This window comes from Eriocheir sinensis, chromosome 33 (assembly GCF_024679095.1).
Source record: "Eriocheir sinensis breed Jianghai 21 chromosome 33, ASM2467909v1, whole genome shotgun sequence".
NCBI lineage: Eukaryota > Metazoa > Arthropoda > Malacostraca > Decapoda > Varunidae > Eriocheir > Eriocheir sinensis.
The window spans coordinates 11497498-11524899 of NC_066541.1; the positions used below are offsets into that span (position 1 = coordinate 11497498).

The 27402-nt window shown below is 40.8% G+C and overlaps 1 protein-coding gene and 1 long non-coding RNA gene across 6 annotated transcripts; one reads left to right on the plus strand and one right to left on the minus strand.

Annotated features, from left to right (window-relative positions):
* Positions 1-1694: 1694 nt before the first annotated feature.
* Positions 1695-27228, minus strand: LOC127006728 (serine/threonine-protein kinase 33-like). 5 transcript variants are annotated; one of them, XM_050876982.1, is made up of 11 exons: positions 27116-27228; positions 16432-16847; positions 14365-14498; positions 14072-14195; positions 13787-13888; positions 13464-13587; positions 11389-11496; positions 10926-11084; positions 10517-10605; positions 7280-7492; positions 1695-7189 (listed from the first exon to the last, which is right to left on the minus strand). In XM_050876982.1, the coding sequence occupies exons 2-11, from the start codon at positions 16525-16527 to the stop codon at positions 6221-6223; spliced, it is 2118 nt and encodes a 705-aa protein (XP_050732939.1). In that variant the 5' UTR covers positions 16528-16847; positions 27116-27228; the 3' UTR covers positions 1695-6220. The 5 variants fall into 5 exon arrangements, with proteins under 5 accessions (XP_050732939.1, XP_050732940.1, XP_050732938.1 ...); XM_050876983.1 differs by having other exon boundaries at positions 16432-16829; positions 27116-27221; XM_050876981.1 differs by having other exon boundaries at positions 16432-16994; positions 27116-27219.
* LOC127006730 (uncharacterized) lies at positions 17537-22564 on the plus strand. Its single transcript, XR_007759716.1, has 3 exons — positions 17537-20421; positions 20945-21121; positions 22421-22564. It is a non-coding gene; the product is annotated as an uncharacterized LOC127006730 (long non-coding RNA).
* Positions 27229-27402: the final 174 nt, after the last annotated feature.

Consider the following 27402-nt stretch of genomic DNA (forward strand, 5'->3'; position numbering starts at 1 on the left):
AGCTTTAACTTTTTTCATAGTCATGTCAGTATTATCCCCAATGGCATGCAAGATAGTCCTCTATCCCTGCCTCAAATCCCTGCCTCAAATATTTAGTGGCTGGCAGGTTTGTCACTTCAATCGGAATGCAGTAACACTTTGTCGTCTTTTGGCTTCTCACAATTAGGAGCATATTGGTCCACACAATATACCAGTGACTTGTCATGGTGCATGAACTGTTCACATAAAGCGTATCACAATGAATGCTGGAGGATATCGTCCGTCTTGCATTCATTCTTCTTCCAACATCATTTTATTGTGCTCATTGAACAAATTGTTACTGCATTGATTTGGGCAACAAAATTAATGCCAATAAATATTCAAGGTAGGGAAGGAAGAGCATGTTGCATGCCAGATTAGATAATGTTGACAAAATTTAGAAAAGTGTCACGGCTGGTTGCTTTTGTAATACATGACTACTGAAATGGGTTTATTTATTTATTTATTTATTTATTTATTTTTTTTTATGGTGTTGGCAACACAGTGCACACATTACAGCACTTTGTCTCAGACAGAAAAGTCTCGCATTTGGTGTGTTCGGATTTGGTTACTCCAATTAATTGCTACCCTAATTCTCATGCCGGTGGCCGGGCAGCACCTCTGCCTCTGTCCCGCAGCATGCTAACCTACCCTGTCCACCACTGCCCCTCCCTCCCCTCCCACCGACAACAAAGTCACTCATTCACCTTGCTGCCCACACCATTATTCCCCACCACCTTATTGACACTATCAGTCGCCATCAAACGCACAAGACAAATGGTGACGACCTATGCTGAAAACTTACCCCCAAAATTAGTGATGTCACTGAAACAAATACTGCAAATCAGCAGCAATCAAAACTCACCAGAAATAAAAGTTTTGTCCCCACAACACACACAAGTAAATAAGGAAATAAGAAGCACCTGAGTCCCCACATGAAAATGACAGTGGATTGCCACTGCCACCAATAAACACAATTGTCATCATCAGTGGCTAAGGTCTGCCATCCCCACTGCCCTGTGAGGGCTCAGGTGCTCCTTCCCTCACCACCTCTATGCATCGTGAGAAGGAAACTCTTACCCCTTGTGAGCCCTGATTTGCTTGCTGCTGACTTGTGCCATTTGTCTCACAGAAGTCACTGTTTTGGGGGGCAAACCCTCAGCACAGGTCATCACGATTCATCCCACATGTGGGATGGTGACGGATGGTGATGATGAGATGGCGGAAAGTGTTCATGATGTGACCAGCAAGGTGAATGAGCCTGACCTCCTGCCATTTGTGGAGAGGAGAAAGGGGCGGCAGTGGAGGGAGAAGGACCAGTGTGTGGCGGGCCAGGAGCAGCGGTGGGGACGCCATCCTCCCAAGCACTGCACCAAACAAAGGATGAATATATTTTTTTATATTTTTTTAAAACTTTGTATCATCTCTGTATGTGATAATGAATGCAAGAAGATATGAAGTGTTAAGACACCAAAATACTAAAAATATATCTTGACTGAGAGGGCTCTGGTACCAATTAACATTTTTTTATTGGTTTAATGATCCACAATTGGCGAGCTTTCTCTGGTACCATTTAGCCACCAATGTATAATATATATATATATATATTTATTTATTTATATATATATATATATATATATATATATATATATATATATATATATATATATATATATATATAATATATATATATATATATTTATTTATTTATATATTGCAATATGGTGCTGGTCCAGACCATCTGGCATAGGCTATATTGCTGAGTGACAAAGTCAGACATAACGCCATTCACCAAACAAAGAATTACTTTAGAAAAGTGACGTAAAGTCAAATTGGACCCGAGTTGAAGTGACAGAGTGGGGTATGACTGTTCTGTGCACAGCTAAATGCTGTTCCATTACTCATGTAAATATTAACTAGTAAAGTTAGGTCATGGATGATCTTACAAAAACTAGCATTTAATTTCCTAGCTTTGAATGTACAAAAAAATAATCAACAGGCTACTTCACATAACTAATCTGATGTAATCATTGAAAAATATGCACCCCAACTTCATCCAGAGAACTTGGTGGTGTCAAGAATTAAATGTATGAATTGGGGAGTTGTGACAAAACTTTCTGGCAAACAGGAGTTTTGGTGGCAATGTCTAACTTGATACAGTGTTTAGAGGTGATGGCAGCCAGGCATGTGGGTACAGATAAAAATAGTGATGGTAACATGCAAAGTAAAGCCTCCATCCTTCACTGCACAAACACCTTCCCTAAGGAGGATAGTGCATATTTAATTAAACTAATCAAGTTTATTGAGTTAAATGTGCACTCTCCTGTGTGATGTCACAATCCAGTGTTATTTGTCAGATGCATTCAACAAATAGGCTTTTGACTGCCACCTTGAGGAACCATCCCACAAGTGTATATCTGATTTAGTATTTTATGCTGAAGGTACTGAATAATGTGGGCTGACTATTTAATTTTCAATAGTGACAACTGTTCACCCCAAAAATATTTTCCAAGATTATGATCTATATATAGATAACTTCAGACCCACTTGTGTGATAGTCCTGCAGGCTGCAGTCCTCTGGCCAGAACAGACAAGCAGATACACTGTAGTCCACCAGGCATGATGGACCTGAACACTGAAACACTCATTGATCGCCTGCTGCTAATGCAGGGGCACTTCTTAACATCAGTTTGGAACCTGGGGCCGTATAACAAGTCAAACCCGAGAAGTTTTGGGTCCCTACAAAGGTCGGTTTAGGGGCCGTATTACAAGTCTAATCCGGGGTTTCAGGTCCCGACAGAGTTGTTCACCCTGAACTCTGAAGGGACCAGAAAATTCTCAGATTGGACTTGTAATACGGGCCCTAAACTGATCTTTGTAAGAACCCGAAACTTCTCGGGTTTTACTTGTAAACGGCCCTTGATCACAATAATTTTGTTCCCTGGGTGAAAAATGCTTTACCCCAAGATTGTTCACATGTGGACGTAGGAGAGGCAGGACACTTTCCTACTACACTGAGGCATTCCGACATGTAGTGTTGGTCATTGATATATAATTAAAGTAATGCAAATAATTGCACCTATCACTACAGTGCTACTTCTCTTATAATAAAGCACTATAAAGAAATTATAAAAATACTCCAACTCAGAATAAATTATTCACTGATTTAGGACTAGTCAAAAGTAATATAAAAATATAAAACAACCTGATAAGTATTCATATATAAAAGTTAGTCTTCAATCAATTCATAAATATATTTGAGCTCAGGGACAAAAGATTGCAGCTTCTACAAAGCCTCAATGGTAAAAAATATATGTATATATAGAAGAGATTCAGTATTTAGATCTATATACGCTTTAGATCATGGGGTGATGGATCATATTAAACACTATAGGATGGTATTCACTACCTCATGGAAGTCTGCAAAGGCAGGATGGGGGGCGAGCAGGACTCTGCTCCAGGAAGGAAAGTTAAGTCAGCTTGTAAGTCTAGAACAAAGGCAACATTAATTCTAAGCTGAACTCCTCAGAGAAATAGACTCCGAGGACTTTTGAAAAGGAATGGATATACTGAACATCTGTGCTGTTAACCTTGTAATGGCAACAAATGTAAGCAAAGTAAAGAACACCTAAGATTGTTTACAAGGCAGCGAGGATACAGAGCCTCACTATCTCCAAACAGAAAACATGGGCACTCCTTCCAGGCTAAGCATGCGACTGGCCGCTGCTGACATCTAATGGAACTTTCATAAAACACTCATAAAAATCAAGTTTTCCCAAACCTGGAATTAAATGAAATTATTGATAGTGATCAATACCACAAACCTATGCTTTAAAAGACAGTGATAGGCAGCAGCCAACCTGAAAAAAGTCAATCATTACAACCAAGGTATATAAATAACCATACAGAGCCTTGCCTATCATCATCAACTGTCAATTGATAGCATCCACTGGCCAGTGTGACCAATCTACCATTGTTCAACCATGGAACCAATGGCCTCAAGGAAGTCCACTGGCCCCTCACTCGTGCCTCCCCATCACAAACTGGAGACTGTCAAGGTAGAAAAATTAATATAATAAGTTCCATCATACCAGAAGTATTGAATATACTGCTATTATATAAAACTAATTCTTCCACTATAACTAAGCATATCAGCCAAGCTGCTGTGGAAAAACATCTCAGATGATACATGTACCAAAACTTAAATGTTCACAGAAGTGGCATACATGAAGTTCCAAGAGATTAATGGTCTTTGTCGTTCTCTTATCTTTACCAATACTCACAGTATATTAGAAAATAATCAACAGGAGAGAGATTCATTTCCTTCCCCATCAACTTCACTTACATGTCTGTAATATCACTGTAAACTTCATCATACAAGCTTTAATGTATCCTGTCAGGAATGAAGTACTCCATTCCTCCTTTGGCAACAGGCAAAATACTATTGTTAGTGCATCACTGCGGACAGTAAGTGCAGCAGTGGTAGGCAGCGAACAAGCTCATCTCTTGTCTCTGCTCTGAGGGCGGCTGTGACTGCAGTGCTGCGATATGTAACACATGCTGTTGTCACACACTTAAGTCTTCATGCCTCCACAACAATGGAAGGTGTAGAATCTATTAAAAATGTACAAATCTCCTGACCCACATCACATGGCAGATTCATAGTATATATAAAACACCATTACATTTACAAAGCATAATAAAGAGCATCGAACATGTCTGCCCACTGTGGCTACGACTGCAGTGCATAACAATTAACATTATAACTTTGGCAATTACGGGCCCACTGCCACACATGCACGGGTCCACGGTAATTCCTCTGGCAGGCATTTGTGACAGGTAATTATGGCTTAATGGCACCCTCTTCTCAAGATACATGTATCCTTGGAAGCCTTGCTAAACATTACAATTTGGCTTAAAAGTACACACACATCAAGTGAGTAATATCACTAATAAATAAATCTTCATTCAATTTTCATTCATCTCTAAACTTCATTGCAGCAGTGCCAAACTATCTTTTGTGACCTAAGAGTCTTTAAACTACACTCCGGCTTTCAGCATGAAGCTGCGCACACAGCAAATGTTGTAGCGTAATTTTGCAAACCTCTACTCTCTTACAATACATAATCTCTTACGTAATGTCCTGTAACTGTCTTTACAGTTTGCTGTTACAGTAAACCCTAAATATTATTCATTCCAATGTTATAAGTTTAAGTGTAACTATTGCTGTATGTCTAAAAAACATTTGTTGCATAAAGCCAATTGAACAGACACACTGGGCAACTCTAACTAACAAAGCTTTGAGCAGCACCAAGGCTGTCTCAATTCACGGCAAAGGTTGTGCACTTGCTCCATGGTGATGACACTGCCAACCACAGTGGTCTGAACTTGGATAATGATGATGGGATGGTGACCTATGGGCACTTACACAATTCTTATCCAATATTTGGGTGTGTTAACCACAGAGGGTCACATGGAAATGAACAATCAAATAAATATGACACTTTTTCCAATTATGACAGTTACTGTTTCCCATAAGTCAGATTGTTATATTGAGGGTTTACTGTACAGACAAAAAGCTGACACACCAGCATATTCTGAAAATACATTTGTTTAAAGTGGCCTTCCTTGCTGGAAATTCTGGGAAACAGTAGATGAAAATGCTATGAAAATTAACACCTTTTTTCAAGATAATTAACTAAGGCCAAACCTCATCAAACAGCCATATACATGGAAACCATTAATTAGCTATAAAGAGTACTACCTGTACTAAGCACCACCTGCAAGCTGTCCTGCTCAAGATGTAACTGGCTACCAACACTTACTTGCTTGGCAGCAGCTATGGCTCATCTCAGTGCACTGTTAAGGTATTGGCCTAACTCTTATAATAAGTACCTTTATACTGCAATGGCACAAGTAACTACACAATGCAGCAGAATGGAAAATAGAGTAGGATTATAATACCATTACATAAAAGAACTGATAAGGTTTGGCAATCTCCTGTTTCCCCAATTTCTACCATGTAAATATTCAATTCTAGTGCATGTCTTTTATATGTAAGCTGTATTTATATGATTATATGAGTTTAGCACACATATTACTTTGAAAATTGACACATTGATTTTCTGTAGGACACTGAATCTTCAGTGGAAACAGAAAAAATTCAGATCCTTCTTGAACTTTCAGGAAATATAGCTGTATGCTAAGGATCTAAAGATTCACTTATCCATGGAAAATTATCAAAAGTTTCATCAAAATCATTTTCATCAAGTGGAGAGAAATTATTATTACTTGACAGCAAAGCACCATTAATAATATTATTCTTCCCAACCTGCACATCAGACCTCACAGCTTGGCGAAACCCGTGCCGCGCGTTGCCGCCGCTGCCGCCACTCACGTTACTTTTCTTGGGAGTGCTTGTGACCAGATCACAGAAAAATTCTTCCGTTATATTTTCACACTGCTCAAGAAAAGTCTCCTTCAGCTGCATGGTGTCAGGTTTGGCCCTGCGGCCACTGGCCCCCATGTTTGTGCTGGACCTGCCCAGCCTACCTGCCTGGCCTTCCTTCAGTCTCCGTTGACCACTCAGGAACTCCTCGCTGGCACACTTCTTGTAAACGCCATTCATGCCACTGATCACGCTGGACGCCACATTTTCTGTGCGTGCTGCAGCGTCTACCACCTGTTCCTCCTCTTGACCACCCGTCCACTGCTGTCTTCGCTGTCCCCTCACGTTGACCAGTAGGGGTGATACGGCCGTGGGAAGGGCACTGGCACTCACGGCTCCCTGGGAGCGTGCCCGCCTTGGAGGGTGTCCTGCCTGACCCCGGGCAAGCCTTAGGAGAGGGCTTTGCAGCAGAGGCACAGCAGCGCCATTGTGTCCACCTGCTGACACACTCTTCACCAGGGAGTCGTGGTGGCCTAGGCGACCTGGGTGCAGCAATGGGGAGCTGGCTGAGCGCTGGTTGGGGTTCCAGCAGCCATGGTCCTTGGAGGGCGGCCTTAGCATGGAGGGTGTCGGGGACTGCTGGAAGGAGCTGTGGCTCTTGTTGGCATCTTCACTCAAACACGCTTTGGACTTCTTGGGTGTGCTTGTAAGGCCTCCAAACTCATGGAAACTCCTCCTAGCTTTGTTTTCTATATATTCCTCTAATATTTTTCTTGGGGAGATCTGTTGAACAATGAAACAGAATAAGAACACTAATTTAGTTTTAAAGTCTTACAGTACGATAATCTCAAACAAAACTTAGGAGGGGCTCACCTTTCTGTCCTTGACCTCATCAAAATCAAAGTTATGGAAAAGTGCTTCCCGCTGGAGCTGATAGAAGGAGTGCAGGCGGGAGCGAGGGTCACGGCAGAGCAGACTGGAGATGACGGAGTGCATGGGGGGTGAGGCACACTCTGGTGGCTCGTAATCACACTTTGACACAGCCTGGTTCATCGTGATGTGGTCGTCGTAGCCACTCAACGGGTACTGTGGACAGGACAAAGACTGATCAAACAAGAAAACAATAAATTGAACATTACCTTCTACACTAAAAAAAAGGCAATCCTCAGTTAAAAGAGAAAAGGTTATAATAACTGTCTATAGCAAGAGTGTACATACACCAACTAGTCTTGTCAGTGAAGCCAAAATTAATTGCACTACTACAAAAAAACATTTGTATGGGAAAAGGGAGCAACTAGAGTGCATGAAAGGAAGTTAGAAATACAAGATGTTTAACATATCACATAATACGACTTTCCTAATAGATGCATTGATCATTTAAATGAGTTCAAAACTAAGATTAACTGTAAATTACAACTAGTTAAACAAACACCCCCACCCCCATACACAAATATAAATAGGTATGTGAAAATAAGGAGGGAGAAAGAGAAAGGATACAAAAAGGATATTGTTGAAAAGTGTAAGGAGGAACCTAAATTGTTTTATAGATTTATAAAAGGAAAAATCAAACCAAAGGAAAAAATAGAAAGACTGAAAGATGGAAATAAGATAATTGAAGATCCTAAAGACATGACTGAGCTACTAAACAAGAAGTTTCAACAAGTTTTTACAAAAGAATAAAAATTTAATGAACCAGAAGATGACATGAATGTTCAAATGGAGGAAGTAATAGTAACTAAAGAAGAGATATATAAAATAATGGAGGAGCTGGAAGAGAGGAAAGCAATAGGACTGGATGGAGTTTCAGAATTTACTTTGAAAGAATGCAGAAATCAGCTGGTCAGACCGGTATATGATATAAAATGTTCAATATCAACTGGTAAAGTACCAAAGGAATGGTGAAGGGCTGAGGTGGTCCCTATATATAAAAGCATGAAAAAGGAAGAACCTCTGAACTATAGACCAGTATAGTTTGTAAAATATGTGAAAAGGTGATAAAGAAACAATGGACAAAATTTCTAGAACACAATATAATTACAGAAAAACAGTATGGCTTTAGACAAAGGCATTCGTGTGTGACAAATTTATTAAGCTTTTACTCGAGAGTGATAGACATAACACAGGAGAGGGATGGATGGGTGGACTGTGTGTATTTGGACTTGAAGAAGGCTTTCGACAAAGTTCCACGTACAAGACTATTATGGAAGTGGAAAATAGAGGAGGATTGAAAGGGAAAATGAAAAACTGGATGGAAAGTTACTTAAAGGGAAGAGAAATGAGAACAGTGGTAAAGGACATGAAATAAGAATGGAGAAATATAGATAGTGGGGTGCCTCAAGGATCAGTACTGGCACCAATACTTTTCCTAGTATATATAAATGCTAAATAGTAAATAGTTACATGAGTTACATAAGAAATAGTAGACTGTGAAATTCTGCAAGAGGACATAAATAAGATTTGAGATTGGAGTAAGAAATGGGAGATGGAGTTTAATGTGAAGAAATGTCATGTAATGGAAATGGGAAAGAGTGAAGGGAGACCAAAGTGGACATATAGGGAGAGGGAGAAATATTAACAGTTCAAGAAAGAGAGAGATCTGGGAGTGACAATACAAGATAACCAACAGTCTGAGAGTCATGTAAATAGGATATTCGGTGACACATAGAATGCAAAATAATTTTGAATGGTGAAGAAATGGAGGAAGTCAATGAGTTTCAGTACCTTGGATCAGTTAGGTGTAAGCATGGTGGTATGGAGGGAGAGATAAGAGAAAGGGCATTGCAAGGAAGAAGGGTGGTAGGGTCTTTGGGACGAATCATGAATGGCAGAAGTGTGAGCATGGAAGTAAAGAGGGATTTGAGAAATACAATAATAGTACCAACCCTCACATATGCAAGTGAAACGTGGGCCTGTAATGAAAGTCAGAGGTCTAGAGTGCAGGCAGTGGAAATGAGTTATTTGAGGAGTGCTTGTGGTGTGAGTAGAATGGATGGAATGAGTAACGAAAGTGTGTACGAGCATTTTGGAATGTGTCACAAGGGTGAAGGGAAGAAGTGTGGAGTGGTGGAAGAAGTGAAGTGACAGACCTTAAAGTGGTTTGGCCACATGGAGTGAATGGAGGAGAGTAAGATGACCAGAAGGGTGTATGTGAGTGAGATAGAGGGAGGGAATGCTAGAGGACGACCTCCGGTGAAATAGAGGGATAGGGTGCAAAAGTACGTTGGGGAGAGGGGGGAAAGATCTTTGAGAAGCTTTGAACAGGCAAGGAGGGAGTGTCTGGATGGAGAAAGTTGGAAGCTCTTCTGCCGTGGCCATCCCCTGGTGGGAGCTCCTAGGAGCAGGCGTCGATGAAATGATGATGATGATGATGACGTATAGAATGGTAAGAAATATAGGAATAGCATTTCACTACGTGGATAAGGATATGATGAAAAAGGTGATTACCACTATGATTAGACCAAAATTGGAATATGCAGAAAAGGTGTGGTCTCCCCATAAGAAGAAACACGTGAGAAAACTAGAAAGAATACAAAGGATGGCAACAAAGATGGTTCCAGAACTGAAGGGATTGTCATATGAAGAAAGGTTAAAGGAAATGGACCTGCCAACATTGGAACAAAGAAGAGAAAGGGGAGACCTAATACTAATTTACAAATTGTGTAATAAAATGGAAGAAGTAGATAATAAGGAGTTACTACTAAGAGTATTAAGAAAAACAGCAACACACAAAGACACAGTAAAAAATTGAGAAAAGGAAGATGTTTGAGACATAAAAAAATATAGCTTCCCGCAAAGAAACTAGAGGTTTGGAATAGATTAAGTGAGGAAGTAGTATCGGCAAAAAGTGTGCACAACTTTAAGGAAAAACTAGACAAGTACAGATACGGAGACGGGACCACACAAGCGTATGCCCAGGCCCTGTAAAATTACAACTAGGTGAATACAACTAGGTAAATACACACACACACACACACAAACACACACACACACACACACACACACACACACACACACACCAAGATCCAAAGGCAAACCATAGCATCAGCAGTACATAATGGAATAAAACATGAAAAAACAAAAAAAGCAGATGCGGGAGACCCAGTCACTCACCCGGCCAGCCAGGAGGCTGTAGACGATGATGCCGAGGGACCACCAGTCAACGCTGTGGCTGTACTCCTCCCCACGCAGGACTTCAGGGGCTGCCACAGAGACATGATGGCCTCAGCATTGTTGTGTAAGTATGTCACCAAAAAGTATAAGTGAGGGGGAAGGAATGGGGAGTGGGAAGGGATGGGTAGGCATACACTATGCTCCAACTAGCAGGGACTGGAACATTGGTCTGCTTGTGCTATTAAGTATTATTAATCCACTACTCAAGTCTTCCTTTGCATAACTCACCAACTCGCTCCAACACTGACCTACTCACTGATTTCCCTCACCTCTCTGCAAAATCTTGGCCAGTACTCAGCTGCTTACTCCAATGCTGACCTACTCACTCCACATTTCAGCAACCACTCACCCATGAACTGAAGTGTACCGCATATGGTGGATGTGCGGCCCCCGTAGCTAAGCCACTTGGCCAGCCCAAAGTCAATGATCTTGATATGGCCGTCAGCATCAAGGAGAATGTTTTCCATCTTAAGGTCACGGTAGATGATCCCAGCATTGTGGAGGAAATCTGGTGGGGTTGAGGAAAGGCCATCACTGATTTGCCTGTTCTGTTTGAAGATGTTTATAACAAAATGGGTCAATCTAATGACCTTTGGACCAATAAATATAAACCTGAAGCTATTTTGGTGTCCACACCTTTGCACAAAAACCCTTGGTCACATCCACACATTCACAAAAAAACTAAATTAGCATTCACACAAGCAGTCTTCTACCCCAACACACTACAGTACACATTCAAGGTACACACTACAGTACACATTCAAGGTGAAAACACCAGAGTAACATAACAGAGGCAACAACAACAATCTTACCAAGTGCAAGTGCTATCTGTGCAAGGTATATCTTGACAAGGTTCTCAGGCAGGCGCCCCAGAGATCTCCACAGCTGCTGCAGCTCCCCGTAGCCCACAAACTCTGTCACTGACACAGACGGAGACACCACAGTGAGGGCACACATTTGCCACACTCAGCTATATGTACTCATAATGTTTAATGCTGCTCTGCCTCAAGGGGGGTGCAGTCACTTTCTGCTAAGTTGCTCTGTGGTAACATGACCAGCCACAGTCTGACATTTTGTGTGTGTAAAAGCATCTCAATACAAAGTTACTCGTTTGTGTAGAGAGCCCTCTAAGTAGCTGAAAATTCAATGTGCACAGAAATATAACTACAAAGCTTTAGATACTAAATGACGCTCTTTACAAAGTCTATCAACTGGTACCTATTATGACGTCAGAAAAGTCTGCATATCAGCGTGCCAAAAATTACTATAGCTGGTTCAACCAAGTCTGAGGTGTGCATTACTGAGCACTGACATCCTGCTGTCCCACGGCGTGTCCGATTCCGTTTACCATTACCGTTGATGAGGTTTTAGGCCCCGATCCACTGCCACCGCAGCGCTCCATGGATAATAGATTAACTCGGTAGCAGCGACAGGCCAAATTTGTGGCTTTACCATGTAGCAATGATGGGCCAAATTTGTGCCATGATATAAACCCCCCCCAAAAAGATGATAAATAATCTGATCAGAAATGCTTTGATATATATTATGAAATGGTTCGTATGAGGGGTGATTTTTTCTCATTTTTCTCGCTTAGAGGGACCATTAAGAAACATGATCCCTGCTGCTACCGGGTTAATAATAGCCATCGTATAAGAAGCAGTTGTTAAAATCAAACATACGTAGGCAACAATAACAAATATCATCAGTTACAGTCAATTCTGAGTTAAAAATCATTAGTACAGTCGTAAACAGTTGTTTGCTAATTTACAAGATTGCTAATTATGATTATTAAACAGCCTTGGTGCTGTCTGCCACCAAGAAAATTAGCACCCTGTATACTCGTACTAGCAAAATACGTAGCTGTTTGCGACAGTATACTAATAACAATTTTAACTCGAAATTGACTATAATTGACAGTATTTATCATTGTTGCCTGCATGTTATTAAAATTGATGACTTTCCTATGCGCAGACTATCACATATTATCCACCCTATCAGACAGGTTGCCAGTGCTCGATAATGCACACCTCAGACTCAGGTGAACCGACTATACCACCAAAGTGCATCTATTAAATGTGACTAATGAGTGACTGTACACAGCTTAATTAATGAAATGTAATTAAAATCTTCAGACTCAAAACCTGGTTAGCTAAAAAAATCTTTTTATGAATCTAAGAGAGCTTTACTGAATAAGTTAAATACCAGAAGAACTAGTGTGTACAAATAGAAAGAAACAGAAGCTAAATAGACTGTCCTGTATAATCTGTATTCCTCAATGTGACACTACATGCCACTGCCACACCAGCTGTTTATTAGCCAATTTAACTTCCCTTAAACTTATCATGTTGGACTTCATCATTACTCAACCAGTTCTATTCCTCACCTTCACTATTTGTCTATTAGTCCTGCCTCTCACATGAACATTTAGATTTTCTAATCACTTCAATACTCATACATCAGAAAATGCTGCATTTCAGGTCATTCAAGACTAATTTTCAGTCATTTGCATAGTTTACTGTATATTAGATAATGAAAAGCATGAAGAACCATACATGACTGCTTTGCATCACTATGTAGGTAAGAAAGCTGGGTGTTGTGGACTAATAAAATCCTTTACCTGTCATGCCATGAAAACTAAGATATACAACCCATCTTCCAAAACACTTACAGCCTACATAACATATAACCTCTGTGACATCTAAAAATACATTGAAGATCACAGGAACACCTTAAATGTACCTGTACTACAGGTAGAAACCCATCTGTGACTAGATGGGCATACAAACACTGCCACACATAACCTGGAAAGTGATCTCCTTCTCAGCCCGTCCTTGGCAAAAGAGCACCACAAGGCATGGAGACAGGAGGGAGGGAAGGTCATACTTACTGACTAGGAGGAGTTTGCGGGTCTGCCAGAAGTGGACGAGAGGGGTGATAAAGGGGTGGTGGCTGCACACATGTTGGATCATCACCTCCTGTTTCACCTGACCCACCGCATCCAGACTACACACCTGTGACAAGGAACAAAAAAAATTATACTGTACTTTTTCTTCTGAAAAAAGAAAGACTGAAAAAATTATATGGGAAAAAAATTATATTATCACTTTGTAAAGAAAGGAAAACGGGGAAGAGAAGGAAGACTATGTGAGGGCAAAAACCAACATGGTGCAGAAAAGGGAAAAGATGATAAACTATAACAACACACTGTACCTGTGACTTTGAGAGGACCTTCATAGCATACTCCTTGTTGGAGATGGAACATTTAACGTGGAACACCTGACCGAAGGCTCCACGCCTAATTTCCCCTAAAAACTGTGGGGAGGAAGATTGCAACACTATCACAAACACAGTTAAAAGGAACTAAACAGAGAGAATAAAAGATTAATATAAATAAACAAATTATTAAGATTATTTCCATTCCTTAAGAATAGATCCAAGTAAAAAGTAATAAAACATTTTTTAAACTAGGCTATGCAGAGAAGAATATATGCTTACTATAAGCTTTAACTTTTCTTCTATACCAACGGGAAACTCTGGAAGGAAGAGGGCTTCAGTCTGTGCCACAGGCCACACTGTTTTGCTGTAGGCATACTCATTTTCAAGGGTTTTAGCCTGAAACCTGTCAGGATGAGAGAAACACCACCATAGAATACTCTTACTTAGCAAAACATATGTTGCAAAAATAAACATCTATTTCATAAGGAAGAAGTGTGGAAACTTAGACAAGACCATGAAACATAACATCATGACTTCTCCTCCTCCTCCTCTTCCTCCTCCAAAGTCCTTACCTTTTCCTGGAGACTCTGGTCCAAGGCCGCCGGTTCGCCTCACTAACCGGCGCCGACACCAAGGAGATCACAGAAAGGCCACTTAGGACAGAGAAGCGATGGGTCAGGTTTGTGGCGATGTGCACAAGACTAAACTGTTTGGGGAAAAGAAAATGTATAAGTAAATTTGTTGCTGCAATGTCTAGACTCTAGAGAACATTCACTGAGAAAAGATTACTGAGTATCTCTCCACAGGTATTGAATCAAAGATTAAAAGTATATGATAATTAAAATTTGGGCCACAAGATAGCTATAGTCGGTTCACCGAAATCTGAGGTGTGCATTATCATGTAGTGGCAACCTGCCATCACACGGTCTGTCCGATTTCAAGGATAATGTATGACAGCCTACACATAGGAAAGTCATCATTATCAATAATATGCAGGTAACAATAACAAATACCATCAATTATAGTCAATTTTGAGTTAAAAATCATTAGTACTGTTGTAAACAGCTGTTTTGTTAATTTAAAAGATCACTGATTATAATTATTAAACATCCTTGGCACTGTCAGCCACTAAGAAAATTAGCAGACTTTATATTAGCAAAACAGCTGTATGTGACAGCACTAATACTTTTTAACTCAAAATTGACTATAATTGACAGTATTTGTTACTGTTGCTTGCATATTATTGAAATTGACAACTGTTTCTTATGCATAGACTACCATATATTATCCACGCAATCAGACACTCCATATGACAGCAGGTTGCCAGTGCATGATAATGCACACATCAGAATTGGGTCAACCAACTATAATATTGGTGGTAGAAGTACATGGGGGACTGTGCAAAAAAATACACAAATACAGATGGCACTCCAGTCAATTTAACTAGGTATAGGTAAAGACTGGTTATATTAACATGCTGATATCTCATTTCCTACTTAACTATCTGCTCTTCCGTTGTCCTATGTCTTCTACTAACCTTCAAACTTCCTGAAAAATTATAGGAAAGAGTGCAGAGATCAAGAAGTTAAAACTCCATGAAATGTGTGCGTGAACCTGTGCAGATGCAGGTGGTGGTGTAGCCCATAGCATCCTAAAGCAGAAAAAACCTACTCAACACAGATAAAATCAAACAGTGTTCATGCTCTTATCTCTTAACTTAACTCCCCGTAAGATCACAAGGACAGAAGAATATATATCTAACTTTTTAACAGGGGGCTCTACCTCCTCAACCCCCCGTGTTTCCATATTTCATTGCTCAGCTTCCCATCGTTGTGTGGGTTTGCACACAGATTTCATTACTGTTTTCACACCTGTTTTAATCTTAACACATTTCCCTATGTTTTTTTAAGAGGTTTGAAGGTTAATCAGCCATATATGACAACACGAGTACTTTGTAAGGTGAGAAGTAAGATATAGGTGTGATGATATAACCAATCTTGATTAATATGGAAATGAATGCATACTTGGCAAATAAGGTTGATACTGATATTATATATCGTATTTTTTCTCTGGGTGCAGTGTAGTAAATAATAGCTTCCAGAAAACAATAGAAACTTTAAAATATTGGGATAAGTTTGTGAGTGCAGTCTAGCACATCATATTTAGGCAGTGGGGCATCAAATTGGGTTAGATTAGGTTAGATATTACTAGGTTAGATCTAGTTTTGATGGATTCATTAAGTTTGATTGTTTACGATGAATACATGTGCTATGCACTGCACCGTAGTTATCAATGAAGGCAGAGGAGGCTACACTAATCTCTAAATGCCCCCCAATCTTAACCCAAGTACAAACAAATGCTAGGTGAGCATTTTCATGTAAAGTAAAACATCCGTAATAAGTGCTGATATGTCTGATATCTCAGCCTTTCTCTTGTGTTGAACTTTTACATGGTGAGGAGAGGACAACCTGGTGACAAACACACTAGTCAAGACAAGGCAAGCTAAATACTGGTGACCTCCTGATGGATTGGGAGGGAATGCTAGTGTGTGTGTGTGTGTGTGTGTGTGTGTGTGTGTGTAGCAAGGTTGGGTGTACAGTGTGTGTGTGCGTGTGTGTGTATGTGTGTGCGCCACGTACCTCCGAGAGGCTCTGTCGGTGGCGGAGAGGGAGGCCCCGCTGGCCCGCCCTGGCGCCCTGCCCGCCGCCCTGCCTCTTGGCCAGCACGCCGCCCATCAGCACGCCCGCAGCCTCCCTCCTGGTCCGCCTTCGCCGCCTCCTCCACTCACACAAGTCATCCTCATGTCAGTGGAGTGGGTGCCGGCTTCCCTTCATAAGCTGCCGCCACCTCCAAAATTCTTCTCCATCTTCGATTTGCGTTCGATTTGTTTACATCACGGTGTTGTAGGAATCAGCTCGCACTCAGAAAATAGCTCGCAGGGAGGTTCAACTTGCTTACTTTTTCTATATTTCACTCACCACTATCGTTTACTTTGTCTGTTTTGGCTCCGATACACGGCATAAATGTCAGAGCAACACTTTTGATCAAGAGAAGACTTTATAACAAACGAATAGGGAAGATTTTAGAAAGAATTACCCCCACGTTGACGTTCACTCAGTTGTTGCTTGTTTGGTCTGATGGTCTGGTGTATTGTTTTCTTGCGGGCAATATTAACCATCACAAAAGATCACAAGTGGACAAACTAGAACAAAACCAGGCAAATTAAGATGATTTCCTGCAGTGTATTCCCCAGTTCGCATGCGCGGTGGACATCAGAGCGACTTATTTCTGCGAGGAGGTATTTCTCGCAACAACGGCAGCAGACAGGTGGGCCACGGCGCTAAACACTACTGCTGCTTCTGCTGCTGCCTTTTTTTCCTCTTCGTTTGACTTGTTCCGCTTTGTATCGCTTCTTAAGTCCTCCTTGGTTCTTCTTCACACTTAATACTCCACTCTGGCCCCAGCTATACTGTTTTTCCGTACACTTTGCTTGCTTCCATATATCAATCAATCAATCATATTCTCTTTTCCTTGTTTTTCTTCATTTTTTTTTTTGCCTACTTCGGTCTTTTCGTATTTCCCTGTTCTGTCCTCTATTGCTTTTTGCCTACTATTATACATGTTTTTTTTATTTATCTTTTACTGCTGGGTTCATTTTTCCCTAAACCCTAAACTCTAGCACTAATTTTGCTGCAACACACTACCTCTACGGCCTATTAGTCAAATAAAACAACCTAAAAATGCGTAAAAAACACAACTCATTAATACAACACGCTAAAAGGGATAAAACGACTACCATATGAAATTATACTGTAATTTATGTTTTGTCTTATGTGGCGAATCAATATATAAATTAGGAAACAATTAGCAATGTTATGGACTTCTTCTTCTTCTTCTGGGGTGTTTAAGGGGGCTAGTTAGGCTGTGTATCTATTTTCTGTCTATCATGATTTATAAGTCCCTCGTAGCCCTGCAGCAGCCCGCCTCGATCTCTACCGCCGCCACCACAACGCAATACAACCCTTCGCTGCCTTTATCACGCTCCTTATCGATCCCTGCACTCCCTCACGCCGACAATACAAGGGCAATGCACCGTGCTAGTTCATCCCCATGCTCGCAACACAACCACACTATCCCCCTCTAATACAAACTATATTATATTATCCATTTATCAGAGTCCCGCGTCTCAGGGTGTGGCATAAAGAAATTTGTGGTTTCTTATCTTGATTTTCATTCAAAGTAACTGGAGGGAATAGGGAGGATCGAGGAGGGTAAAGCAGATTGCCCTTCTCCCCCGCTCTCTTGCCCTTACGCTAAAGTTTAGGAGCGACGTGAAGAAGGTTGAGGAAGCAGGAGAAGGATCGAGGAGGAGGAACACAGAAGGGAGTAAGACGGGAAAGGAGAAGGATCAAAAGGGAGTTAAGACAGGGAGAAGGATAACATGAGGGAGTTGAGACGGAAAGGAAATAATATAATGGATTTAAGACAGGAAGGAGGAGCAGAAGGGAGTTTAAAAGGAATCGGAGGAGGAGGAATAGAAGGAAATTAAGACGGGAAGGAGGAGGACCAGATAGGAATCAAAACAGGAAGGAACAGGAACAGAAAGGAATTAAAAGAGGAAGGAGGAACAGAAGAGAGCTAAAACAGAAAGGAGGAGGAACAGAAGAGAGCTAATAAAACAGGAAGGAGGAGGAACAGAAGAGAGCTAATAAAACAGGAAGGAGGAGGAACAGAAGAGAGCTAATAAAACAGGAAGGAGGAGGAACAGAAGAGAGCTAATAAAACAGGAAGGAGGAGGAACAGAAGAGAGCTAATAAAACAGGAAGGAGGAGGAACAGAAGAGAGCTAATAAAACAGGAAGGAGGAGGAACAGAAGAGAGCTAAAACAGGAAGGAGGAGGAACAGAAGAGAGCTAAAACAGGAAGGAGGAGGAACAGAAAAGAGCTAAAACAGGAAGGAGGAGGAACAGAAAAGAGCTAAAACAGGAAGGAGGAGGAACAGAAGAGAGCTAAAACAGCAAGGAGGAGGAACAGAAGAGAGAAAAGATGGGATGAAGAAAGAATCGCCTGAGGAGGAGGAAGGTGAAAGGAAGGAGGGAGGGTCTCTTGGACGTATAAAAGAGGGGAGGCAAGACAAGACACTTTCGTTCTTTCACGGTCTTGGACAGGTTCTGAACGCGATACGCTATAGCTGTTCACATAAGCAACTTCACTGGGGCTTGCTTTTTATCGTGTGTGTGTGTGTGTGTGTGTGTGTGTGTGTGTGTGTGCCCTCCCTCAGCCGATGACCCTGACAAATAAAAAAAATAAAAAATATATATATACGAAAATCCACAGCCAAAAATGAAGTCAAATCTATCAAGAGTTCGGGAGTGAGATAGAAAAAGAAAGAATAAGTGATAAAGCGTAAAAACAGGAATAAAAAAAAAATAGAATAGAATGGAAAACGAGGGTGAAAAAAAGTTATTTGCAACAAGAAGGAGACATTAAAAAATTGATAAAGCCAAAGCTGTTAAGATTTACATAGATTTACATAGAAAAGGAAAGAATAAGTCATAAAGCAACGAGAAGAAAAAGAAACGAGAACAAGATTGGAAAATGAGTGAAAAGAGATCATATGTAACAAAAATAAAACATTAAAAAATACATTAAGCCAAACCTACCAAGAGTTCAGGAGTGAGTTAGAGAAGGAAAGAATAAGTGTTTGAGAGTCAGAAAAAAAAAAAAAGCACAAGAAGAGAGACAGTGAAAAGAGATCATATGTTACAGGAACAAATGGAGAAAGTGATAATGAAGACTGGGGATCGAGAAGAAAGTGAAAATAGAAGAGCGAGAGGCGGAGAGAAAAGTAGGGAAGGTGACAAGTGTTTTGCCTCCCCAATGATCTGAGAGAGAGAGAGAGAGAGAGAGAGAGAGAGAGAGAGAGAGAGAGAGAGAGAGTTAATTATGACTTTCTAATACTGCATGTGATATTCTGTTCATAGATTTGTGCAGGTGCGCTGAGTGAGATAAGCGAAAACAGACAAAAATCAAACTTCAGTAAAACAATAATAAAGGTGAAGTAAACAAGTAAGCAGTAATGAAATAATAATGAAAGAGACAATCAATAACAAAAAGAATCAAAGAGAAACATGTAGTGGAAACGAGAAACAGTGTAAAGGAAATAATGACATTCAAGTGGATGAAAAAAAAATAATGTCATCATGAAGTTGTGCAATTGAAAACTTAAAAGTATAAGAAAAGAAATAAGACGCGGAGGAAATTAACAAAATATAAGGTAAACTATGAAAGGAATAAGTGAAACAAAGTGAGATTATAAGAGATATAACCAAAGGAATAAAGTAAAGTAAAAATATATGAAGAGAACAGGGAGGAGAAAAATGTAAGAGGAAAATCTAAGAAGAGAACAGAGGGAAGAACAATATCACCGGGACTAAAATTACTGATACCACACCGTAAAAATAAAAATAAAAATACACTACAATACAATGCAACAATGAAAAAACAAACTACATCCTGAGCCCCAACAATAAAAAAGTGTATCAAGAACAAGAACAAGATCCAGACGCAGCTTCCCTTCTTTCCTTCCTCCCTCCCTCCTCTCCTCCTCTCGTTCTCCTTTCTTCACAGGTAAGATCAAGGTCAAGGGATGCAACACACCTGCGCCGCTTACTGATTAGGACACGCGGAAGAGATAAATCCTGGGGGGAGACACTTATATATCACCTGACAAGGGGGAGGGAGGAAACAAATTAAATGGGGGAGATAACTAATACTAAAGATATTTCCTGCATCGTTCCCTCGCATTCTTTCTTACCTTCTTATCTGCACGACTACAACAAATAGCTTCACTAAACAACAATATATGATAACCTAGGCTCGTATTCTCCTTCTCTCAGACACTTTTCCCTCACAACAACTATTTTCCCAAGGCCACAAAGGAGATTAGTCGGGTTCTCATAAGTATTTTTCACATTCATGGTACAGAGGCCTTGTTAAACTATCACTAGCCTCATTAAACTACCCATGGAAACACTAACACAGCCTCTACGAAAGCCTTACTAAATGTAGGTGTGTGAGTCGGGAAATGATTGAAGGTATATGAACCCTGAACCCAAAACGAATTAAGATTTAATTAATAATTTTGTCGCAGGAGTGGTGAGTGTACGTGTGGTGAGGATGAGAGCGGTTGTGGTAATGGTGACGGTGGTGGTGGTGATGAAGATGGTGGTGCCCCTCGCGGCCGCCAACCCCGCCCTCCTCTTCTTCCTGCCCTCCTCCTGCTGCAAGAGTGGCTTCTTCCTCTGCTGCTCCTTATTCTCACGCCCAGGTACGTTCCTCATTACTCTACCTGTACCTCCTCCTGCTCCTCCTCCTCCTCTTTCTCTTCTAACAATTATTCCTCCAACTACAACTATGACTACCACTACTACTACTACTACTACTACTACTACTAGTACTACTACTACTACTATTTTGGCACCTGTCCACACACCTATTCACTTTTTTTTGCCGACTTTCACCGCTTCCTGTCTTCCCTGTGCTACCTGTGATTACTATGATACCTACGCATTCTCTCTCTCTCTCTCTCTCTCTCTCTCTCTCTCTCTCTCTCTCTCTCTCTCTCTCTCTCTCTCTCTCTCTCTCTGAGAGAGAGAGAGTGAGAGAGAGAGAGAGAGAGAGAGAGAGAGAGAGAGAGAGAGAGAGAGAGAGAGTTGGGGGGGGGAGGGAAGAAGCCTGCAAGGGTTAGAAAGGACGAAGTAAGGAGGAATACGAGTAGGCAAGGAGGGAGAGAGCAAGGGTGGAAAGGAAAAAAGGAGGGAGGGAAGGAGAGAAGGAGGGAGGTAAAAAAAGAAGGGTGGGAATGTCCAGACCGACGAGTATCATAACTTCGCCTCAAATTACAATCACCAACACACACACACACACAAATTATTATGCAAACACTATTTTTAGACTACTTCAACCACAAATGTCAGTGAAGAAGAAGAGGAGAAAAGTAAAAATAGTGAAAGTAAACTCTCTCTCTCTCTCTCTCTCTCTCTCTCTCTCTCTCTCTCTCTCTCTCTCTCTCTCTCTCTCTCTCTCCGTGCTGTTGTACTAATGAGGGAAGAAAAGAAAGGGAAGGAGGGAGGGAAGGAGGTAACCTGCTACGTGTCTCCCTCAGGTGGAGGTAATGAGAGAGAGAGAGAGAGAGAGAGAGAGAGAGAGAGAGAGAGAGAGAGAGAGAGAGAGAGAGAGAGAGAGAGAGAGAGAGAGAGAGAGAGAGAAAACTTTTTCAACGCCTAAAATAATGAAAAAAAATAATTACTGGTGTTCACTTTCCCTCTCCCTCTACGCATTATTTTTTTAGCCTACTTCTTATATTACACAGTTTCCCCCTTTTTTTACACCAGTTTTCTTTCCCCTAGGCAGTTTTCTTCACTTCCTTTCCGCAATGCCTTTTGCCTCCCCAACCGCATAAATAAATCTTCTTTCCTTTGTTGTTCTGTTTCTTCCTTTATATTTACGCAGAAACTTAAATTTATTCTTAACTCATCAACACAGTCATTTTTTTCCTTTTATGCATTTTTCCTTGGAGGAGTTTTCCCCATGGGCACACTAATTTTCCCATCTCTCCTCCCCGCAGTGTCGTATAGGCCGTGGCCGCTGCTGACCAACGAGGGCCTCACGCCGGAGCAGCTGCAGGACCTACAGGTGGAGCGACGCAAGCGGCGGGAGCGGTACAGGGACAGGGAGTTCAACAGGGACACGAGGAGGGGCAGAACATGACACTCAACATTATTATATTTTACGTGGGGACATTTTCGACTAGTTGGGGAAAGGATGAGGCAATACACACGGAACACGATCACTTCAATACACCTGTGTTTGATTCCTCCGCCTTTCCCCCGTTGTTATTTACGTTAACATTTTTACGTAAAGATATAGCAGACACAAGTAAGATTATCTGTTTTCTAGTAGCTAATTAGTATTTTTTTCTGTAGTATATGCTTCGATACATTCCCTGTACCTGTTATGTATACTGTTAAGGTGTTGGGATGGCAATATACATCCCCTTTCTCGGTTCTTTGTTATTGTTATTTTGGCAACAATAGAATTAATGCAATGAGTTGAACTTCCCTTTCCGCAGTACCATCGTGCGCTTGAAGCAGACAGTCATCATACAGGAGACACGTTTAACAAGCCATAATATAAATATTAGATTTGTACAATAAAAATTTTCTTCTTGGAAATATGATGACATTTATTACATTCAATAAAAAGATGCCCCCATCAAACACAAAAATCAATAATGCACAGCGGTGATCTTAAGGTAACGCGCCATACACAATAACCAAATTTCTTACCTCGCTTCTCTTTTTTTTTATTCGCCCGTCTTCTTAAGTATCAATGTCACTTACGCTCTCACCCTCACCCTCACACCCAAGCCGTCTTACTCCTACTTATTACATAGATACATTGTGATAAGCTAACACGCCCTACACACTAACCAACCCTCTCATTGCCTTGTTTCTCCTCCTTTTCGTCTCCCCTCTCAAGTGTCAATGTTACGCTCTCATGCTCTCACAATCCCAAACCTTTTCCATTCTTCTAAACTGTATACACTGCCCTACACACTAACCAAACTTCTCTTTACCTTGTTTCTCCTTTTTTTCTTCGCCATTCTTCTTGGGTAATGTTACGAATACGCTCTCACCCTCGCGCTCACTATGACATACACACAAGTCGTCTCGCTCCTTCTCTCTCCCAACGCTATACTGTCGATCGAATTCTAATGCGCCCTTTGCCCTACACCCAACTCCTCCTCCTACTCCTCCTCCTCCTTCTCCTCCCCTGCGTCTTTCTTCTTCTCCTTCAAAGGTTGCCACACCACTTCCTCCTCTCCCTCATAATACTCGCTCAGGGCTTTTGCTGCGTCCTGTTGTGTCGGGGTACGGAGGAAATGCAGTTCTCTCGCGCCATTATGATTACCTTCCCCATTGCCTAACTCTGTAATCAGCGCTTCTCCTTTACTAGTAGCTTGTTTGTTTGTCGCTGTTTAAGATCAGCAGAGTCGTTCGAGCCCCGCCAACGATGCTGGTTTAAAATTCACTATAGGCGTTACTTCTTCCTCCTCTTCTTTGACGTATATTGAGGCTGAGTAGAATGAATAATGGCTATAACTAAATGGGACTCCGCCCGTATGTATGCTATAGTAGGCCTACATAGTTAAGATATAAAAATAAAGGAGATAGAGAGGATGTAAAATAAATGAAAGATGGCTGAACTAAATATAGAACTCTGCTCTTATACGTATGCTGGTAGTCTATAGCACCCCAAAAATAAAAGAAATATTGGGGATGAGTAAAATGGTGAATAGGTATAACTAAACTGAATTCCGTTTGCATACTACCAATAAATCTAAGGTTTGAGCAAGCATATCATCCGTTGAGTGATTCATTTGGCGTGTGGAAGCTGAGAGCAGAATGGTGAGTAGGTGAAACGAAATGAAATGCCATTGTATAATATATATCGCGTCTCCGCCTCCAAGAGAAATTTCGTGGGTGGTTTTCAATTATAATCTAAACCTTAATTTATTCCCGTTGCAAACCATATAGGCTACCATTCATACTATCCTCCGCATACCTTCAAGATAAATTTCACGGGTGGGTTTCCATTAATTTAAGCTTTCATTCATTTATTAGGCTATTCATTCATTCATCCACTCATTTATATTCATTAAACTATTCATTCAGTCATCCATTCATTCATTCATTAGGCTATTCATTCAGTCATCCATTCATTAATTTATTAGGCTATTCATTCATTCCTCCATTCATTTATCTATTAGGCTATTCATTCAGTTATCCATTCATTCATTTATTAGGCTATTCATTCATTCCTCCATTCATTTATTCAGTAGGCTATCCATTCATTCATCCCTTCATTTACATTCAATTAGTTATGTTTCCTGACACGACGCACGATATAATAGCAATAAATAGTGACAACGAGAACCACTAAAAGTTATTATTATGTTCGAGATGCTTATGAAGAGCTAACAAAGGTGGCCGGGGTTTATTACAAAAAATTATAAGTGCCTCCTACACACAGTTTTCTCGGAAGCAAGACACAGTTATACTTTACAGTTATTTATCATGCACTCGAAGCTCTTACAAAACGCAAACTGGATACATAACGGATGCTGCTGATTCAAGGTAGATTAAAGTTTGTATCCTACGCGCGAGACTTCCACAACGGCTCCAGTTTTTACGCATCAATCTATTTTCTATGCAACAGACGCGTTCTTGTGTACACTCTGGCGTTCATTGATAGATCATCTATGGGAGCAGTGTATTCAGGTTGCTTTTTGCATTTTAATAATCGACGTGCTGCCCTTCATGCATGTCTCCTTTACCAAATAAATGAATAAATGAATAAAATATAGGCAAATAAATACATAAGATAAATTATGAAAAGACTAATAATCCGTGTACAGCCCTTTTGATCTGCTTCCCTTGCTAATGAATAAATTAATAAATAAAATAAATAATAAAAAGACTAATAATCCGCGTGTAGCCCTTTTGATATGCCTCCCTTACCAAACACATGAATGAATAAAGGAATAAAATGTAAATGAAGAAATTAATATACTATAGACTAGATAAAGGATACAACTAAATGTCTGGGGGAAGGGATAGATACGTCTTTGCCATGCAGGTGTGCGACTAATGATCCGTGTGTAGCCCGTTTCATATAAATAACTAAATAAATGATATAATGGATAAAAATAAATGTCTGGAGGAAGGGATACGACTTTGGCAGGTGTGTGCGCGGCGTGGCGGAGGTGAAAGGTGGGCGTGCGGGGCCAACCTTGGGGCGTCACCTTGACTCTGCATCAAGGCGCCAGGAGGAAATGACACATATAATGGGGCGTCTTGCACTCCCGGCCTCAAGGAAACACTCGTCTTGTAAATAATCCATGCAAGGTTAATGCAGGAGGATGAGGAGGATGCTGATCTTAACTTGCGATGCCTCGAGCTAAATTGTCATGATTCTCTCTCTCTCTCTCTCTCTCTCTCTCTCCACATACGCACTTCCTGTGTTAATGACGAAACAAAAGACTTTTTACGTCAATAAAACTTAATTTTTACTCGCATACACACATGGAAGTGGTATAAACTATTAATTTCTTTTTTATATTACTTATCTAATTCCAAGGCATGACTCTGCTATTCTGAAACGAGACAAATTGATGCTGGCTCTCTTAACCCCAGCATCCTCCCAGACAAAAACATTACTATACTATTATTACTACTAGGGCGCCTACTACTACTACTACTACTACTACTACTACAATGACAGCAACTTCTACGGACAATTTACCGTTTCACCCAACCAACGATTTTCTGACGTGGTTCATGTTTTTCTGATGATAGATGTAGTGAATTGCACGATTTTGTACCTCATTTCCGTCGCAAACACCTAATCAAAAATCCAACAGCATTCCAACACCCATACGTAAGCTCACGTGTTGGGAAAGTCAATTAATGTACCTGAGGATTTCACCATTCGCGTTACCTGCTGCGGACGGCGGGCGGATCGGGGCGGACCACAACCATTATTACTAACGTTTCAATGATCATTAATTCTTGCCCATAACTCACCGCTTGGAATGGAATCTCGCCACCTTGACGCTTCCAAACACATCGGGGAAGGCATTTATATGTGGATCGAGTCAGCTGGCGTGTTCGAATCTGCTTCACTTCCTATTCCAAATCCTTGTCTACGTTCCCTTAAATGCATCTCACCCATAATTTCAGTACAAACACTTCATGCTCATCGTTCCTTAAGTTATACTGTTCCTTCTCAATCGGTGAATCGTCTGGCGTTCGAATCTGCTTCACTTCCTATTCTAAATCCGTCTATATGTTCGTTTATTCGCACCTCACACACATTTTCAGGACAAACAGTTCATTCTGTGAAGTTTTATTGTTTGTTTCTTCCGTAGTCAGGGGCATTTAAACAAAGGGCAGGGCATTTGTATGTGGATCTGATTGCTTGCGTTCGAAACTTTGACTTCCCATCTTATATTCCTGTTGATGTTCCCTCATTCGCATCTCACACATAATTTCAGGACAAACAGTTGATGCTCACCGCTACTTAAGTTTTAATGTTACCTCTCAGTTCTCAGTCGGGGAAACTTATACAAAGTGCGTGGCATTTATGTGTGAATCTGTTTTGCTTGCGTTCGAAACTTTGACTTTCCATCTCATATCCCTGTTTATGTTCCCGTATTTGCATCTCATACATAATCTAAAGACAAACACTTGATGCTCACCGCTCCTGAAGTTTTGTTGTGTCTTCTAAATCGGGGAGATTTATCCTGCCGAGGTCTCGTGCAGCAGCAGAGAAAGACGCACATCCTACCCCTCACAAGGCCAACCACACTGTGACGCTGATGCCCGGTGTTGCCACTCAGCAGAGGAACACGGACCCTTTAATATAGTATTTTGTCCATGCATATAGGGCCGAGTTTTTAACATGAACACGGACGAACATGTCCAAGCAAAGAGGGTCGAGTTCTTAACATGAATACCAATGCATGTAATCTTCGATTAAGAATTA